Here is a 19,892-nt window from a genome sequence, read left to right on the forward strand (position 1 = left end):
CTTCAAGGAACACACACAAGAGAAATACCGATTACCGGAAGAATGGATCATCGCTTAGCTTGCGCTATTACTACGACGAAAAACCTGTTTTAGTCTCACTGGCGAGACATTTTCAAGTTTCCTTTTGTTCTCAGTTTTGTAATGTTGCCAATAAGAGGCAAAAAACCAATTCTGACTCGCTCGTTTGCGTTTCTTCGTGCTTAGCTCCTCATGTCATTGTCAGTGTACGATTTGAATTGATTTTATCGTCCGCGCTTTTTTGTGATTGGCCAACCTTACGACGGTGATGGGCTCTTGTAACGGGGTATCTAGGTTTAGAATCTGGACTGCAGGAACTAAAAATGAAAACATTATTCATTCTACCTGTCATAGTGAAGGTGCCAACAAATATTCCAATGCTTCTTCCTGCTAACATGGCCTCTTCTTCGCCTTCCTTGCGACGACGAGCCGCCCACAAACCGACAATTAGAATCAGGAGATAAAACACAATGATCGCAACGAGGCCAACAATGTTAACGTCCGCCATACTGTTGAATCAATTGAAAAAGAGAACTAAGAGTTCTAAGAGAACCAAGAGATATACGCAACTCTTTAAAGTTGAAACACAAATGTAACAATACACGAAGTTACAACTGGCACTTTCAATCTTTTCGCAACATCTCTCGACGACCTCGACGAAAGTAGATACAAACAGATGCTCGGTGCACTACGTTACCGACTTTGCTAATGACATTTACCTCTATTTCTGTGTGACCAAAATCGTTGCAAAAAATAAGTAATAGATAAAATATAAGCGGGAGACCTTTATGGGCATTTTTTGCGGCTCGCCGTTTTAAATCCCATGAAGGTCGGAAGCGAATATTTTATCTTACTTGTGAAATGAAACAATAGAATGTGTTTGTCATGTTAATCACGTGGGCGTGGAGCTGTCCTACAGGAGTTTGGAAATACTCAGCACTGAATTAGGGAATAGACCAATTTCGATATATTAAAATTCAGTCGAGATGACGCCTTTTGTTTAGGACTGAATTTTAATATATCGAAATTGGTCTATTCATTTTGATAGAGCTTTTGTAGTAGAAACATGGCTGGTTGGTTTTCTCTCCAAAGGGTAAAAAAGAAGAGACCAGTTTTGTGTCGGAGGCCACTCCGAGAGCAACACAATACAGCACTACAAAATGGGGCAGAAAAGTCTTGGAGGAATGGCAGCAATGTCGGGAACTTGTTGGAGTGGCCGGTCTCAAATGCGAAGATGTTAAAAATCGGACACTGGAGCACATGTCGCCAAATACGCTATACTTTTCGTTGAGCAAGTTCGTTTGTGAAGTGGCCAAATATAAATGGAGATTGTTATCCACCCAATTCGCTTTCTTTGTTAATTTGTGAGGTTAACTGTCATTTGTATGAGACTGGAGGAGAGGATGCATTAAACGTTTTCAATAAGGCTGACAAGAGGCAAGTAAATTGTTACGTAATAGTTGTGATTGAAATGTCAAACTTGTGATTGATTAATAAACGTACAAATTTACAGGACTCGTCTTTATTAAAGTTAAGCATACTAATGAGGTGAGCTAGAGATCTTTATAAACGTTAATCCTATTGATAATTCAACTAATTAAAAATTCATCAACGCCAGCCTTTCCCTGCTATCTATTCAATCCCTCCCCGCGCTTTCAGACAGTTGAACTTTATCGGGATTTGCAAAGCAACACATGTGACCTGAATAGTGCGTTTCTGTTGGCTGTCATCCTTATGAATTATTAATGAATTTTACAAGGGTTCTTAATTTGCGCATCGACGAAGTGATAGCAAAAACAAAGATCTTCTTTTGAATTTATCAAGATAATCGTTCAAATTTCTACGAAATGCAAAAACATTTAAACGATCAACTTATCAGGGTTAATTTGAGGGAATCGACATTTAAGTTCACAAGATCACCGTGGCTCTATGTGCTAATTAGACTCACTAGCCTCGTTTGCATGGACAAAATACAATAGAAATGTCGTTCGAGAGCGAGGCTAGTGAGTCTAATTAGCACATAAACAAAAGAATACATTTTTGGCTGCCATTTATGCAATCGGTCTATTGTCCTTTTATAACTAAAATTTAATTGCTCGCGAAAACCTATGAACAAACATGTCAACTAAAAAAAACCCTGTAAAGTATAAAGGGTTTTCCCAACGATTACCAACGAATTTTCAGAACTAAACTTGAGCTCCATATAACACTTCTTGTAAATTGAAAAAGGGAATCGTATCAAGCGCAAGTGATGCGAAACTTACGTTGTGAGTCCTTTTTTATTTATTTGCATGTTTTACGAAAGTCAATTTTGCATTAATTAACTTCAAAGCAAAACAGAACTTGGCTTACAAACTGCAAGCAAGTGCTTTCAACTGAAAAGGGTTGGTCCACCTGTAAGAAGTGCCTCTAAGAATCTAGCACACACAGAAGCTCATGGCTGCTGCGTTGGAGATTTAAAAGTTGTAAATTCTTTCACATAATCTTCTTATATTAGCCTGGCTTTGACAAATTCCAGTATACCCTTCTCATCGCGTTATCAACTGAGAAATTTACAACACAAATGTCACATTTGTTCCACAGGTGATTGTCCAAGATCCTGACATCCTTGAATTAAAAGAACTTAAGCCATTTTGTGGCCTTGACTCTCCCCTTGAACTTGAACTTTGGCGCGCTTAATTTATTTTACTCGAGTAATTTAAATGAAACCGATAAACGAACAGTAGGAGTCTTATCAACCCTGCAAAACCGCACTTAGCATTCCTTATCAAATCTTCTTTGCACGTTGAATGCTGTCACTATGCAAGTTGCACGCGACTTGATAACGGTTAAACAACCAGAAGACAACAGTAGAGTTCATTCAAAATACAAAATGTGAAGGGGTGATAAATCTGCAACCTTTTAAGTAAAAAGCACCCTTAACACTCGTGAGCTGCATATAACATAGCACAAGTACATGCGTCAAGCTACGTTTACATTGAGTTAAGCATGCAGGATGGTTTTTAGAATGATTTATTTTAAGGGCATAGTAAGGGAATTTTTAAATTACCTTCACTTACGTTGCCAAAGCTGCTTTCAAAAGTCCTGACTTTCTCCTAGGAACGTGACCCGTATCATTGCCCGCTCAACTGCGCACTCAACTACGTATGAGAGGGGTCTGGCGAATAGTCACACAATCAACTGTCATGGCGACTCAAGATGACAGTGTACGTTTTCCCTTTTTTGATCCTCTTCCACGTTCACTGCGGCTGATTGGAGAATTGTAAGGAATTGTAAGGAAATGTATCTTGAAGGAATGGCATTCTTCGATTTTCAAGTCGTGTGGAAAAAAGCGACATTAGCTGAACTTTAGCCAAAGAGGATTATAAACTCGGATGCGCCTTTTCATATGAGCCAGAGGAAGACGACCTCCGAACTCCAAGCACGTATTCAACAACGTTACCAGGACACAGCTTGGCTTATTTATCAACAGCAGCACGTTAGAAAGCCAAACACAGTTTTGAGTTCTCCACAAACGCGTCAGGCGTTCGAAAAAGCAGAGAACACACACGACTTCGAAGATATCTGTAGCCAGCCTGGTCCTATTCATGACAAAGTTCAATCGCAGATATGCGTCATAATTTAACACATGATTTGCTTGCGAACACAGACGAAGAGTAACGACAACCGGAAATACGTCTGTGTTTGCAGGTTAGTACATGTCTCGCAAGAAAATTTCAGGTGCAAAACCATGGCATAGGGCTTGTTGACTATAGGCTTGACATGACTGTGGGTTTAGACCGCCATTATCTGCCCACCCCAACTCTTGACTTTGTATTAATATAAAATTACTGTGTGACGGTATTAGCTGTCATCGACTTGCGATTTTCCACTTCCTTTAGTGAGATCGCTTCTTTTCAAAATGATCACATAGCGAGGTGAAATACTCGGAAAATGCAGCGAGTTCTGGCAAAGATTAGTAAATGATCTGGAAGTCAATAACCTGTCAGATTTAATGATTTGTCGGTTGCACATACAGCGTATGATTTACAAACAACTTGATGTGGTTGGTCCTCTTGAACTGTGGTGCATGACCTGGCTGCCACTCAATTAATAAGGTCTATCAAAGTGCTGCAGTTTAGTTGAAGGTCAGTCAGCGTCGTGTTCCGAACATTTTGATCTTTTAAACTAGAAAGTTTCACTTTTTGGTATCCTAATAAAGAACAGGTACCCAGATCACCAACTGAATGAAAAGTGAGGATCTCTGTATCCCGTTTTTAGCTGGATAATAGGTGAGCTGACTTCTTTCAGCGGGGATGCTACAATGATGAGAACACCTGCCTTTGGGTTCAATTCCCACATGTGTATCTCTTGAGTTTGTTGGTTCTGTACTCTTGGGCCCGTTTCTCGAAAGTCCTGAAACTTTATGGGCCATTTTCGGGTTGTCACAATTCCCTCTGTACCTCAAGAACGGAGAGGATTTAAGTCATCAAACTTCACAGTCAGTTTGCTTTTTGTTACCTTGAATACACCTTAAAAGATCAACTTTCCTGAACAAGCGGTTGGCACGTTCACAAATGGCTTTTCGGGCCCAAAAAATTTTCAGGACTTTCGAGAAACGGGCCCCTGGTACGAGAGATTTTACTCTCGCTACTCTGGTTTTTGTGTCTCCTCAAAAACCAATGTTTGATTTGATTTTATTTGAGAGCTGCAGGACCATCAGTTGTAAAACTGTTGTGTGCTTTCCTCTTTAAGTCATGTCATTATTATTATTATTATTATTATTATTATTATTATTATTATGTACAATTTAACTCAGTTTTGCTGGTCAACCAGATAAATTTCCTCTGAGTGGGTTCAGATATTTACAGTCTAAATAGCTCAAGCATTCCTCTGACAAGCAGATTAATGAGTTCATTATTGCAAATTTGATTTCAGTAATCATTTCAATAATCTGGTCATCTGATGAATAATGCAAAATTCAAATCAAGCCTTTGTTCAAAACTTGAATTTGAATGGAATATTGCTGGCTTCCAGTGCCAGGCCGGCGTAAGAATTTCACAGGTTTACTGATTTGCATAATCTGTCAAACAACGGCGATTTCACTCTAGCATCATAACGTTTCTGTAATCTAACCAGTATCCTCAAACTTGAGACACTACGAGAAGTGAATTTAAAAAGAAAGCCAAATCATGCTTGTTAACGACCATGGTAGATTATGCAAATTAGCACACCTGTCAAATTCCCATGCCGGCTTCGCACCAGAAGCAAGCAATAATCCAATCAAAAATTCAAATTGAGTTTTGAACTGAGGCTTTATTTGAATTTTGCATCATTCATCCGATGACCAGATTATTGAAATGATTCCTGAAATCAAATTTGCAATAATGAACTTATTAATCTGCTCGTCAGAGGAACGCTCGAGCTGTTTTGACCGTAACTTGTGTGCGATATAAGATTAACTTCTCCATACTTTCCCCCTCCCCCTAGTCCAGCATATGGGGCAGACCAATAGACTTTGTGTCAGTGCATGTCACATGATGTGAGAATTTTTTCCAAGAGTTTTGAGTAAGATTGTAGCTGGAAACTTGAGGTAAAGATATGAGCTGTTGTGAACGCTTAGTGTACCTGCATGATGAAAATAGCCCCAAACCACATGACATTTTGCAAAAGGAGATTAATATCAAAGTCAGGCCTATCTTACAGCATCACACTCCTGTGATTTGTAGTTCCCTGAACGAGAGCTGAATAAAGTCCAAGATACTGTTCTCTTTCTGAGGGAATACAGAAATGTCTAATAAAAAAAGGGAAAAAAATATTGTGTGCTTTTTAAAAATATAAACACAGCACTTTGCAGGTTTTTACTTGGGATACCCCATGACGCAGCAGCTGTAAAATTGAATTGTTGACAATAATAATACATTGTCCGATGGCAAATTTCATGTAGTGGAACAAGTCTACTTAAGTACAACCAGTCCTTGCTGATTACGGTACCAGGATGGGGTGCACCACAAAGGAATTAGCCACTATCAAAAATACTATAATCCTCTGTGTTTGTCCCTCCAAAATTTTGCATGAGCATTGTTTTTATTTTCTCTTGTGACTTATGATGGTCGCAAGAGAAACTGGAAACAATGCTTATTCAAAATTATAAGTCCCAAGAGAAAATGAAAACAATGCTTATGCAAAGAGTATAATGGTATTTTTGATGTTGGCTAATGGCATAGCTGACTGGTGAAGTGTCTTTTTTTGCAGAATGCCAATTGTAATTATTATAGAAAGCCACAGGTCATTACCCTAATGCCAGATGATTTTACTTATGATTGGGGCAGCCTCAGGGGTGAAATGGTTAATAATAGTTATTGATATTGATCATGATTTGTTGGATACAGGTTATTGTTTAATAGCACACAGGGGTCACACAGTAGATAAGTTACCCAACAAAACACCTTAAAAGTAAGTAACCTCCGCTCTGAAACACAGTATACAGTATGTTGCTCAAGGCCAAGTAAATGTACACGTACCATGCAACAACTGTGCCAAACAGGATTACATTTAACACGAACAAATTGAAAAACTAGTTGGAACATTAGAAAGATTAAGGATCACCTTAGTTGAGCATTTAGCAGAGTCAATAGTATTGAATTCAAAACTGTTCAAGTTTGCAATAATAGATGTTAGTGTAGGTAATCACATGATTTTGAGTGGAATTTGGAATAAATAAGCACAAGTAAATTTTTTCAGACGGCCAAAATTGCACTTTGTTGTTTTGCAGACGATGGCAAAGAAATGGACAAAAGTGAAAAACACACATGCAGGGAGTGCAAAAGCTATTGCTTTTGCCCAATAAAAATGCTAATTTGGGATGTTCTCGTTGCCCTTGCCGTTATCGTTGCTTAAGCTCCCTAATGTGTCCCACTGGTCTGCAGGCTCTACAAAGTCATGCACCTACAATTTGCAGGTGCATGACAGAGGTTGTAGGTTCAACTCAATTTTTTCATTTTCCTTTTGCATGTTACCAAATCAAGCAACTAGTTTCCCACTATTCAAATTTCTTCTTAAAATGTAATCTTGAACTGAATGAATGCACGAACACTGAACCATATCGTTCTAGTACTTTTATTTTGAGTACTCTAAAAGTCAACATAACTTTTTACACATTTTTTAAACATATAGAAACGAAACAGTCTTAACCAACAGTGGAAAATATGTGACCTTAAAAGTAGCTGATTACAAAATAGCTGTTAAAATTCAGATGTGTATACATTCAAACTTATCCCTCAAATAAGTGACTTGCTGCTCTTTTATTTACAACTCTAAGGAAAAAATTATATTTCATTTTAGATACTTGTATTTTGGTACAGATAAGTGAAATAAGCCACTCTATCCATTTTTTGTTTGATGCAATTATGAATTAACATAATCAACCCAAGGAAATAATGTTAAAATACACGGTAATCTTAAAGGGGCTGTGTCACAAAATGTAGCCAAATTTAGCAACTGGAAACTGGCAACCAAATCAAGCGAAACAAAAAAATAACTATGTAGAACATTGAAGGGAGGTTTGAATAAAACAGCAAATACAAAAGGAGGCAGGGATGGGCAAAATTGAAGAAGATTAAAATGGACTGCAAGCAGGGTCTTTGAAAAGTGTTCAGATTAACAGCTTTTCAGATGTTCGTAACTTTAAGGACGGTGCCTACTAATTCAAAGGTATTTTTGCCCCGATTTATGATTATGCAGGAAAGCTAGATCTTAACAAGTGTTATTGAAATCCAAAAAGAAAATTGGGGGTAACCACACATTTTTCGAAGATAATTCATGAACAATATTTGTAAAAAGCTTTAAAATACATTTAGCAATGTATGACGTTCTTTCTCAAATTGAAGCTCAATTATCTCTAAGGAATGCATGGTTACCCCCAATTTTCTTTTTGGATACCAAGAGTACTTACGAGGATCTACTTTCTCTGCCAAGTTTTAAACCGCGCAAAAATATCCCTGCATTAGTAAGCATCACCGATAGGAAATCCGAGTATCTGGAGATGCGCAGAACGTATGGGCAATAACAATAGTAGGCACCGTCCTTAATTATGTAGGCTCAATAGCCAACAAAAAATGATTTGCAGTGACACGGCCCCTTTTAATATGCAAGCCTTTCTTTGCACACAATTTTCTGGAAAACAAAGAGATTGTTTTACCTCTTTGTTATCTTAATATTTTGGGCATGTGCTGCTATTAAATTTTGTTTGAAAAATTAATCTCTAAAAATCATAAATATGCTACTCGAAAGTCACTTCAGCCTTCTTTTTAACCCATTGACCCCTAGGAGTAAGACTTAACAGATTTTACTCTGTCCAACGCCAGACAATTTTTAACTTGTCAACCGGGGGCCATGCTACAGTGCCTGAGGAGTGAATGGGTTAAGAAGTTCAAGGACCAAAAATATTGTTTGCTAAATTAAATAATTTTTATCACAAAGACTGGATTTATTCTTGCCTTTAGTAGGAAGATAATTATTAAGAATTTAACTGGACATACTAACATGGTATGAGGCTTGGCTAAGCAATATATAATAAAAATAATTATTATTAAACCAGGTTAAACAATGGTGAGGCTTAACTGTTGTGACTTTTTTCAATAATGGTTATTTTGTCAAATCACTGACAAATTTCAAGCAATAGGGTGTAGAAGATAGGCACTGTGTATTGGAAATTTTGCCCAAAATTTCAAAAATGAGAAAAAGCCTAACCATCATTATACTTACAAACTTTATGCAAAATTCATTAAAGATTCCTGAGGTTGATGCCAACAGAAACGAAGTAACCCTTTCACTCCCAAGAGTGACACTTATAGATTTTACTCTGTCTAACGCCAGACGATTTTACTCGTCAATGGGGAACCCCACAGGAGTGAAAGGGTTAAGTTACACCCCAGTAAATCACAATACATGTCAAATTCAACGTCAATATTAGTATTCTATATGTAAATTACTGAATGAAGGGTCTGTAGCAGTAATTTAGATATACATTACTAATCAATTTTCTGTAACTTATCATTACATATTCACTTCACAAGGCTGATACAATTTGCAGGAGATCTGGATGGGATTTAAAATTGCTCTCCACTTTAAGCCACGGATTATTTTTAGCCATGAGCAATATGATGTTAAATCAATCTGGATAAGAAATTTCTAAAAATATGAGAAAATCAATGAAAGCTGATTTATTGACCTTCCAAAATATTTACACCACTTGGGGATGCATACTTTTAAGTAATAAAAAAAAGTAAGACCCCAACAATTTATTTGTTACATAATGAACAAGGTCCAGGGTCTCCAGACAAAAAAAACACTTAAGTGCCAATGAAGTGAAAAATATATTTTGCATACTTTAAAGACCTTTAAAGATGATGAAGAATGGTGTTTTCTATTTTGGAATATCTTCTCTCGTTTCCAAGATATTCAAGTTTTTGTTCAAAAATTGATGTCACAAACTGTGCACATGCCTTCAGTGTCTGTATAATAACTCCGAAAATAATGGATGCGCTTTTGTTCACACTTGGCACCAGTAATGTACATCAGACAAGACAAAAAGTGACACCCATAAAGATGTTGCCATAGCAACACTCTCGTTTCCCGTCCCTCTCTACCAAAAACAAAATATCTCAGATTTTGAACAGATAAGCACAGGCAGATGGTCAGACTAAAAATGCATAAGCTGCCCATAATGCTTTATATCTCTGTATAAGCTTGCCAAGAGTGAACACATCTTATTACGAGAGTAAATGACAAAATCAATCATGCATTAAATAGACACAGCAGCAAAAAAGTGGTTGCGATGGCAACAGCATAAAGGGTATCGCTTTGTGCCTTACTTTACATGGATTACCACTGCCAACATCGAATATTTTAGCAGATATTCTTAATTTCTTTTATATGTTGCAGTCATGCGTACAGTTTGTGATGTCATCATTTTTTGAACTAAAACTTTAATATCTCTGGAACAAAAAAAGAAAAAGCCATTCTTCGTCATTTTGAAAGGTCTTTAAAGTAAGCAAAAGATATTTTTTACTTCATAGGCACTTTAAATAATACCATAATATGGCATCAATAACTTTTCTTAATGTGAAAGGTTACTGTAATTGACTTATTCATTTGCAAAAATTTGCACCAATTTTCTGGGTGCATGTTGGCCACTTCAGAAGTTGTCTTTGTTCTCTCCTTGAGGTAAACATTACGTGATTACGATACCACTTTCCATTGTAAATGTGTCTTTCTACATAGCAGGATCCAATCGACACGTTTACTGCACTGAGCCAAACTGAATATTTAACCTCCAACCTATGAAGTATTAAAAAGTATTAGTTTCATGTAACTTGTTATCCATGTCAAAGTAAGGCCCCAGTTAAAGGTTTTGAGCTCGAAAAACACTTTTTATGCCTTGCTAAATTATGAAAATTTTCACTGAATATTAAGCAAAGAGTTTTACAAGCATTACATTTTTACATCGCTTTTTCTGTTGTACTAAGAAAAAAAAAGGAAAGTTGATTCCTTATCTGGGCATGGTATATGTACTACACAGTAAAAGGTTTTTCAAAGGTAACAAAGAGATCATCAGCATTCTTACTTACTATATCTTGCGCTCCTTGACTAATATCTCCTGCCGCAACCCTTCAATCTGTATTTCAACTTCTTGCAGTTCATCAACGGTGCCACCAGTGGAATCTGTGCAGTGACCCCCTGTCATCAAACCCTGGAGAATGCGTTTCCTGGAAGATTTTTGATCACACCTTGTCGTAAACAACTACCATTTTTATGCAACTTTCAATATTAATTTTTGCAAATTCAAGGTCAAGTTTGAGAAAAAAAAAGTGAAAAATTCATCTTCCAAATCGGAACTCTTAATCCCCACGGTATTAACGAACGCTTTTCATTTAACTAATATATTCCTATTTTTCATGTTGCCATGTTACTACCAATAGCGTAGCTCCTACTCTACTATAAAAAGTACACGTAACCCATAATTCCTCGATTCGCTCTGACGAAGGGCTAACGCTCGAAACGTCAGCTTTTAGAATCTCTGTACGGTGGCCAATTTACATTATCAACTCTGTTACAACAAATTACAACTCCGTTACAAATTTTTGTATACTACTTCCCCACCGACGCAGCAACACAGTTTCTTTAGAAACTACCCCCTTCACTCTTTTAAATAGTTTTGAAATCCAAAGAAAAAGAATGATAATAATTGATTTATTAGTCATAGCAGCACTTAATGTTCAGTTTAATTATTTAAGATAGGATGCTGCCACAAGCTCTAGCCTTGGAAGAGAGATGTGATTCCAGCTCTCATTTCCCCCAGCCTGAAAATTACATGTACCTTTTCAAAGGGGAAAAGATCAGGCAAAAATGAATCAAAGTGTTATAATTTATAATTTTTTGCATGTTGTACATGATCTAAACAAACTGGACATTGTTCCCATTATAATACATGTACAAGGAAAATGAATGATGATCTCTCTATTTGCTGAATTCTATATTTCAGTCTACACACAGTACCTTCTAAACTGCATAGCTTGCAGAAGTAACTGAAGCTCATCAATTCCTAGCTCTGATTCTAAAAACTGATCTTCTGAGCTACTTGTTGCCTCTGATCCTAACTTCAGCTCCTCCTCCTCTTTCTGTGGAGAATTTAAGAAATAAGCACAAACCAAGTAGCATAATAAATTATAATCAAGAATTTTGGAACTTGGCAAAAATTAACGTATTAAGTCATAGCCGGGTGAGTAGAGAAGCAAATCACTGAGCTACACTTGAAAGAAACATCAATGCTGATATGAAATGAAAGTACAGTAGTATGCCAGCTTATGGGTTTTAACTTAAACAAACATTGCCACCAAAGTTTGGATGAGCAGTGTGCTGGCAAGCAAGTTGAGCAATGACAATGCATTTCTTCATGGTGCAGAAACACAAACATTTTTGTGTAATTTATGCTACATGAAAGGCAATACATTTTTCCAACAAGCAAAATTCCTCATCTTTGAATAATGAGTTCAACGTGCAAATATAGTTTGCACCGTTAGATTGGTAATTTAAATTTACCTCAACAAGCCAGTAGTCTTCTTTTTCTTTCTTGAAGCAATCTATTTCAGCTAAAAAATCTGTTAACAGTTCTTCAGAAGGATGATCAAAAGTCTTCAAAATTTCTGGAACTCTAAAACAAATCCACAATAATAAAAGATTATAGTTGACAAAGGGCTGTATGCATAATCATTCATTGGAACCTCCCATAAGTGGACACCCTCGGGACCAAGGGTAAGTGTCCGCTTACAGGAGGTGTCCACTTACGGAAGGTTGAAAAAAAAAAAGCAATAGAGGGCATTTAATACACCACAACAAGTCCTTTAATTCAGACAACTTATAATTATTGTGTTTCAAGGTGTAGGAAGGCCAAACACAACTCTTATTGGTCAAGATAGGAAGATCAAAGACCTCACTCAGAGCTTTGCTCTAACAAGTACCCCTTTCAAGGACCTCCCTTTTCTGTATGAAACCATTAATTTTGTTCATTAGAATATGTTTGAGATTGGGTGACAAAGTTTCTGAAGTGTGCGTCTAACTCAGCAACGGTTCTTATTACGAGAAAGCGGATAACAAGAGGAGAAGGATATGGGATGGAATTGCCTTACGAGTTTAAGTTTTAAGGACACAAATTATCGTGCGACTGGCTTAAAGAAACGTTAGAAAAGGAAAAATTTGATGTAATACTGTAATGAAAAAAAAAAAAGAATTGTAATCGCAATGCCTATGTTTTGTCTAGGACAGTGTGCGATTAAACCATTAAAATCTAACCCAGTAGAGTACTCTGACCACTGCGCCAGCCCTGCTCTCTAACAGACATACATGTACACTATTGCTGTTTATGGAGGCAGTGTGGCCCAGTGGTTAGGGCGCTTGCCTTGAGATCCGGAGATCCCGGGTTCAAGACCGGCTCTGACCACTCGTTGAATTAGATCCTGGTAGTCCCTGGTTCAACTTCCCAGCCGCACTTGTAAATATCCAACTGGTTTGCCTCCAGCCAGTTGAGATTTTTAACAGTTATTGTTATGTTCTGTCATTTCATTATGTTTCGTTGGCCCTGAAAAGCCCCCATGGGGAGCGGTCAATTTAGTATTGTATTGTATTGCATTATATTGTTATAAGTGCCATTTTTTAAAGACTTGTACAAATACTGTATGAATCTATTTTTACTTCTTACCCTTCTAATTCATAGAGTGTGACAAAACTCCTTGGTTCATCTCCATCTGAAACTCCAGGAATGTTACATCTGCAACAGCAATGCACAACATACAGTGCATTCACATTGAAACTTGTTTAATCCAAATCAAGGTAAATTGACACACTTCAACATTATTGCAAGCTTTCTCTGCAGCTTTTACCCCTGCTTTAGACACCAACAAGTCCTACACTTCACACATGATCCACACTGCAACACAGAAGTCGAAAACCTCAGCCTACAAGCTTTTTTTAACAATAAATTAATTTGAAGTGTGGACATCTACCTAGAGACTTACAAGTTAAGGTGAAAGCAAGAACTCTGCATACTGAAATATTATCAGATTTATAACAGAATGAAGTCTCAGATAATGGCAGAGTGTTTTTTGGATTCTGACCTGATAAGAACTTCAAATAATTCCTTATTCTCTGCAAAGGACACAACCACCTTGGCTAGGGTCTTTTTCTTCTGCCGAAGCTGGGGTGAAGATGAAAATATAATCATTAATTAATATCCATAATTTATTATGTGTTAAATGCAAAAAAATCAAAACTAATGAACATTCAACACAAAGTTTTCACTTTACAAAAACCCCACTATGATTGACCAATAATTCATGGGACAAAAATATTTTGTAATACTGTCCAATCATTGCTTTCATCATGTGCTTTCACGCTTGATTCAACTTCCCAGATGATTTTTTGTGATATAGTCTATTAGTTTTTTATGTTTGCAGATCCACCATGGGTGATCATGAGACAAAGGGCATTTTTGTAGCAGGCAACGAATACCTGTCTTTGCTCAGATACAAAATGTGATAGATGTTTCATGCAAGAGTGGATTTGTCGATGACTCAATCGATTTATGTGCACAGTGTATGAGACAACAGGTGAGTGTTCAATCCTCTGTTCACATCCCTTTTTGCGTTTGCCCCAGAGCTCTTTTTTCTTTTTTCTTTCTCTTTCTAGATCGGTTGCGAAGAAGATTCAGCCGCCATATTGAATTACATAGAAGAGAGGGATGTCATGTACCAATGGGGGGGTACCTGTGTGGTTTAAACGAATAACAGTGAAATATAAGAGACGACCTGCTTTTAAATTCCCTGCTCAGCCTTCTCAAAATATTTTTCTGGAGCAGGTCATAAGAAAGGTGGAGACGGTTTGGTGCTAAAGGCACCCAAGCGAGTACCCAAAGGATGCAAGCTTCTAGGAGGGTCTCGGGGCATGCTCTCCTACGGATTTTTTCAAATTTAGACATTCATAGATGCAATTTAGTGCAATCTGGTGGATTTAAAGTGACAAACTTTCACATATTGACACCTGCTTGGAGTCTGATAAGAAATACTGGAATGCTAGTTAAATAAACATTTCACGTGCGCAAGGCAAAAAAATATTGTGAACACGAATTTGTACATCAAACAAACTTTTTTCAAGCTTTTAGAATATCTCCAGTGACTTCACGTTCGAGCTAAAAATGTATTGTGTCTGACATTTTCTGACTAGAAGGAGACGGATAAGCTTTCTGAGGAGGCGGCTCATTGAGCCGTCAACCGGCTGATTTTGAGAAAGCTGCCTGCTAGCAGCCGTCTCTTTCCTTGTTTCAATCAAAATCTTTTATTCGCAAAGATTATACACTACAACACTGTAAATGTGTTCATACCATAGATCTAAGAAGGTCACTGTCCCAGAAGAGGGCTGATATTTCAGCACTGATGAGATAAGGTTTTTCCTCAAACTTGATGACATGGAATGCGAAATCATTTGCAACTTTAATCCTGACAAAAAAAAGGAAAAAGGTTATTGTAAATAGTCATGCATTTTTGACATGAGCCACTGGCTCGGGAGATTTGGGCAACCTCTCCCTACGTTTGCGACTTTAAATAAAGTTACCTTACCTTACCTTACCTTAAACCGCTGGAGATTATGCTAGTATGCAGACACCACATTAAGTTATTTTCTGTAAATAGAATCTAACGCGATTGTCCAGGCCAAGGCAAAAGCAAAACAACTGTGTAAAGTAGTCATTGCATTGGGTTGGCTGCTCAGTGCCTTAGTGATCTTTTCTCAAGTAAGAATCATTGATACAACTCATTATTACCTTAGGGAATGGGGGGTGGGGGGGGGGGGGCTGTAATGGAGCAAAACTGTGGAACTCACCTCCCGCTACACTTCGTGAATCTGAAACCCTTCTAATCTTTAATAATAAATCAATGTGCCTGCTTTTATATGACTTTTACGTGACTTTTGCTTGTCTGATACTTTTAGTGAGTGGAATTACATGCATAAGCTTGTGATTTACAATAAGCATAAGTAACTTTAACAAACTGAGCAATAATATTAATTATTGTAAAAAAAAATTAATAGCCTTATTAGATTTGATCATTTAATTGTAAACATATGCCCCTTGTGGAAATCAGCTTTTATGTAGATGGGGCAAGCATGTATAAGTCAAGTTTTTACTTTTTTTCGTTTTTATTCTAGTGCCGTCTTGAATTTTACTAAATGGTTACTTGGCCAAACATGAATCAGTATTAACCATTTACATGTACGTATGTATCTAAACACAAGTACAGTGCCTGTTGCTACAAAAAATAAATGACTATGCCCACTCCACTTCCACCTATCATTAACCACTTCCTATTATTTTAACAATTCCCACACAGTTTCTTTGACATGCCACTTCTTTTTCTCAAAATCCTATATCTTTGTTTCCTTCAATTTAAACTTCACTCAACATTGACATTCCATTTTCTTTTCACTTGCTAATCTGTGAATTCCAATCCTTCTATGCTTCATTTCCCTCCCTATTCTTTTCATTTGTATCCTTCAAATTCCCACTTCCCACACACACTACCGTCGCTACCAAGCACAACACAGTGCTTGTGAAAGAACTACACTTATAAACACAAACCTTTTGACAATCCCTTCATTGCTGGGCATGTTTAATTCCAACTCTTGATTTATTTCTTCCACAAAACTCAGGTCATCTTTGTATGCCACATAAGGAGCCATATTACTTGAACCTGAATTTTTTATAAAACCAAATATTGTGGTAATAATATTTGCAAGACACAGGAAGAACAGGAATTAAAAAGAGACACTTTTAAATTATTAATGCAAAGAAAATTAAACAGAAGTGGGAGCCCATGAGTAAGAGCTTGCCTCAACTTTTCTAGTATCTTTCTATTTTTTAGGAAACTGTACATGTGAGTTCTTTGACTTTGTATGCACCATTTAGAATGGCCAATCAGAATAAAGTTATTGGTAAACGAAGATAAAAATGGCAAAAACAATTTCTGCAAATTGAAATAAATTGATGTAAATGTGAATCGATCTCCTGCTGAAGGGTTAGTTCAGGCAAAGGTTGACGCAAGGATAATTATTGTGCATACATGTAGGGATGGCTCCTAGTCATGGACTCCTGCCAGAAGAAAAGACACAGAATTTTCACTTACTATAATTGAGTTGTGAGTTTACAAAATGATTGGTATATGGTGCTGTCTGATTCAACCAGCTATAAAGGAAAGGAGGAAGAATATGAGCAAGTGATGACAATACCAGTTTTTCTTTTAACTCAGACATTTACCTTGTTATGTCTTGTGGGTAAGCTGGGATATCTAGGCATAAAAAGGACAAAGTTAGAAAATGTTACATGTACCTCTCTAATTCGAACACTATTAATTAACTGACGACGACCTACAGCTTGGTTAAGAACTCAGTTCTTGGGTAATACAGAGATACAAGCTTGAATCTTGGCAAAACCAACACTCAAGGTGGAAAATACCTTAGGAGGAAGAATGCTTGCAGCACAGGGGAGGCATGATTATTTGATGCTATGGTCATTTTAAGTAGCCAGTACCCCTTGCCTCCTAGGAGTGAGACTTTACAAGAGTTTACAAAAATTTGGTTTTATCAACGGAGTTGATAATGTAAATTGGCCACCATACAGAGATTCTAAAAGCTGACGTTTCGAGCGTTAGCCCTTCGTCAGAGCGAATTGGGGGATTATGGGTTACGTGTAGTTTTAATAGTAGAGTAGGAGCTACGCTATTGGTGGTAACATGGCAACGTGAAAAATAGGAATATATTAGTTAAATGAAAAGCGTTCGTTAATACCGTGAGGATTAAGGGTGCCGATTTGAAAGATGAATTTTTGTTCCAGATTCTTGCGGCTTTCCGTGGTACCTAGATGTAGGGAAAGGCCGCAGATAGCCATGTGTTTTTTGGAGTGGTTAGGCAGATTAAAATGGCGAGCGACTGGCTTAGATGCATCCTTGTCATTCTTCTCAACATCGCGAAGGTGTTCGCGGAATCGGTCACCTAGTCGTCTACCTGTCTCACCAATGTATAATTTATTGCATGACGTGCAGGTTATGCAATAAATGACATTTGCGGAGGTACATGTGAAACGATCGGTGATCTTAACAGATCGCTTAGGTCCCGATATCTTGCTAGTGTTAACAATGAAAAGACAAGTTTTGCATCGTGAGCGCGCGCATTTGAAAGTGCCGGGTTGCTCGTTAGTTTTGAGCGCGCTTCTAACTAAAAAGTTGCCTACGTTTTGCTGTTGTTTAACAGGTCACATACAATAGGAGCAGCAGTGTTAGCCCACATTTGTGACCTATAACCTTGACACAAAACTGCCATGCATATTGCATCTATCACTTATTATTGTACTCTTCTCTATTGTGGTAAGACTGCTATCATTCACGTGGTCACGCTCGAGATGGTAAACAATAAAGAATCCTCCTCCTCCTCATCATCTTCACCATCAACACCCAGTTCATCAATACATCTGCTAAGCTCAGTGGTGTAACCATATTTAACAAACTGCTTGGGTAGCACATCAGTGACTTTTAAAGGACATCCATCACTAACCTGATAGCAGTGGCTGTACATTAATAGCATGTTGTTTAAGGTACATTTGTTGCTCGAGCGTAAGCTGCATAGGGACATTCTGTGTGATAAGCTCCTGTTGCTGTTCTTTGACACCATTTCTGTTTTGATCCTAGAAGAGAACATTTAACTTTTAATGAATTGAAAAATGTGGTAATATTCTGTAAGAAACAAGGTTTGAAGCTGTACTCTGGTTTGAAGAACCATGATCTAAAACATATATGGTTGCCTTTTCACAATTTTAATTTTTTTAGGACACTTGGGAAAATGTAAAGGAAGTGTTTACCATAAACCCCTGCATATCATGCATTTGATTCTCACCAGATCATATTTATTTAATTACTTGCCAAGAAAAGTCTGGTCCTGAGGGTTAAGTGTCTAAGTTCTTTCTTGGAGTGATTCTAAAGCTAAGAAGCGACAAGTTACCATCACGTAATGGATTAATGGCTACCCAACATCATCTCCCTGCAAGTGCTTCAGACCAGTTGTTCCTTCTCGTCACTTGCTCAAAGATGGGGAATGAGTTTTGCTGTCCCTCCATACATCCAAGGGGTTAATTAACAAGCCCATCAAGAGAATTTTGACACAAAGTCATATTCTTGCCAACCCTGAAGGATCCTGTTCCACAGCAAACTACTCAGTCTATTCATTTTATATCATGCATCAATTGTACATGTATACATTTCACAAATGAAATACCAGTTTGGTGCATGTTTAACCCTTTGACGTCCAAACCGGCCAGACTTTATTTCAGTCTGTCTAACGCCAGATGAATTTACTTGTCGATGGGGAACCCCTGGGAATCAATGGGTTAAGCACTCATAGAAAAACTATGTGACTTGGTATTTCACTCTGTCTAACGCTAGACAATTTTACTCGTCAATGGGGAACCCCTGGGAGTCAATGAGTTAATAGTAATTTTGAAAGTTCTCAAATTGCACTCGCCTAAAGGCTCATGCAATTTGAGAACTTTCAAAATCACAAATAGTACAAGAAGGTTGAACGATTTTTTATTCATAGTATACTCAACAAAATTACGATCAACTAATCAGTGAGTAACAGTGAGCTTTGTATATATCTCTGTTCGTGTTTACTTCAGAAACCTTTGGTGCAACGTCGGAAATCCTCCAAAGACATCGGTTGAACCTCAGACACCTTCTAAATTCTTCGGGTAAACTTCGGAAATCTTCTGACATCTTCAGATAAACTTCGAAAAATCTTTGGAAGTCTGTGGGTCAACTTCGGAAAAGTTCGGAAGGCTTTGGATGCTTTATGGTCGCCTTCCGAAGTCTGTTAATTTCGGAAAACTTTGTGTCAACTTCGGAAAGAAAAGTAATTGGTACTCCTGGAGAGTACAATTTGGGATTAATTGTACTCCTCTCGTCCAATCAGAATCCAGTAATTTTGTTGAGTGTACTATAAGAAAGGAAATGACACTAATCAGCAAGTATAAAAGGACTGTTGTTGGATGTGAAAAAGTGAAAATGTTGGGTCTTGAATCATAACTTCAAAAATTTGCATCATTGTTCTTCCCACCATTATACACTATTCCACTCTACTATTTCACTCAAGAATTACAAAGAATTTAGTTTTGCAGAAATGTAGGGCATCAACATCCAATATTATTAGAAATGCTTCATTTTGCCACATGGGACACGGATATTTTTAGAGTTCACTGATTTAATGTATCACAATGCCTGTAAAGAAATAGTTGTAACAGTAAT

At 37.4% G+C, this 19,892-nt stretch overlaps 2 protein-coding genes and 1 long non-coding RNA gene across 5 annotated transcripts in view; 1 reads left to right on the plus strand and 2 right to left on the minus strand.

Annotated features, from left to right (window-relative positions):
* Window positions 1-3,211, minus strand: part of LOC138025725 (high-affinity choline transporter 1-like) — a 10,996-nt gene extending 7,785 nt beyond the window's left edge. The window contains exons 1-2 of one of the 2 annotated variants that reach the window (XM_068872903.1): window positions 3,078-3,211; window positions 364-527 (exon numbers count right to left, since the gene is read on the minus strand). In XM_068872903.1, coding sequence (XP_068729004.1) covers window positions 364-526 — 163 coding nt within the window. In that variant the 5' untranslated portion in view covers window position 527; window positions 3,078-3,211. Of the gene's footprint in view, window positions 1-363; window positions 528-3,067 lie in introns of both variants that reach the window. The other variant, XM_068872900.1, reaches the window with a different exon arrangement.
* A 3,889-nt stretch (window positions 3,212-7,100) lies between these two features.
* The window catches only part of LOC138025710 (tudor domain-containing protein 5-like), a 30,110-nt gene continuing 17,318 nt past the window's right edge, over window positions 7,101-19,892 (minus strand). The window contains exons 13-23 of one of the 2 annotated variants that reach the window (XM_068872890.1): window positions 18,151-18,280; window positions 16,859-16,889; window positions 16,728-16,786; window positions 16,184-16,295; window positions 14,933-15,047; window positions 13,671-13,750; window positions 13,256-13,324; window positions 12,100-12,211; window positions 11,557-11,678; window positions 10,629-10,766; window positions 7,101-10,338 (exon numbers count right to left, since the gene is read on the minus strand). In XM_068872890.1, coding sequence (XP_068728991.1) covers window position 10,338; window positions 10,629-10,766; window positions 11,557-11,678; window positions 12,100-12,211; window positions 13,256-13,324; window positions 13,671-13,750; window positions 14,933-15,047; window positions 16,184-16,295; window positions 16,728-16,786; window positions 16,859-16,889; window positions 18,151-18,280 — 969 coding nt within the window. In that variant the 3' untranslated portion in view covers window positions 7,101-10,337. Of the gene's footprint in view, window positions 10,339-10,624; window positions 10,767-11,556; window positions 11,679-12,099; window positions 12,212-13,255; window positions 13,325-13,670; window positions 13,751-14,932; window positions 15,048-16,183; window positions 16,296-16,727; window positions 16,787-16,858; window positions 16,890-18,150; window positions 18,281-19,892 lie in introns of both variants that reach the window. The other variant, XM_068872894.1, reaches the window with a different exon arrangement.
* Window positions 13,267-14,902, plus strand: LOC138025737 (uncharacterized). Its single transcript, XR_011127174.1, has 3 exons — window positions 13,267-13,386; window positions 14,010-14,162; window positions 14,242-14,902. It is a non-coding gene; the product is annotated as an uncharacterized lncRNA (long non-coding RNA).

Source organism: Montipora capricornis, chromosome 2 (assembly GCF_036669925.1).
Source record: "Montipora capricornis isolate CH-2021 chromosome 2, ASM3666992v2, whole genome shotgun sequence".
NCBI classification, from domain to species: domain Eukaryota; kingdom Metazoa; phylum Cnidaria; class Anthozoa; order Scleractinia; family Acroporidae; genus Montipora; species Montipora capricornis.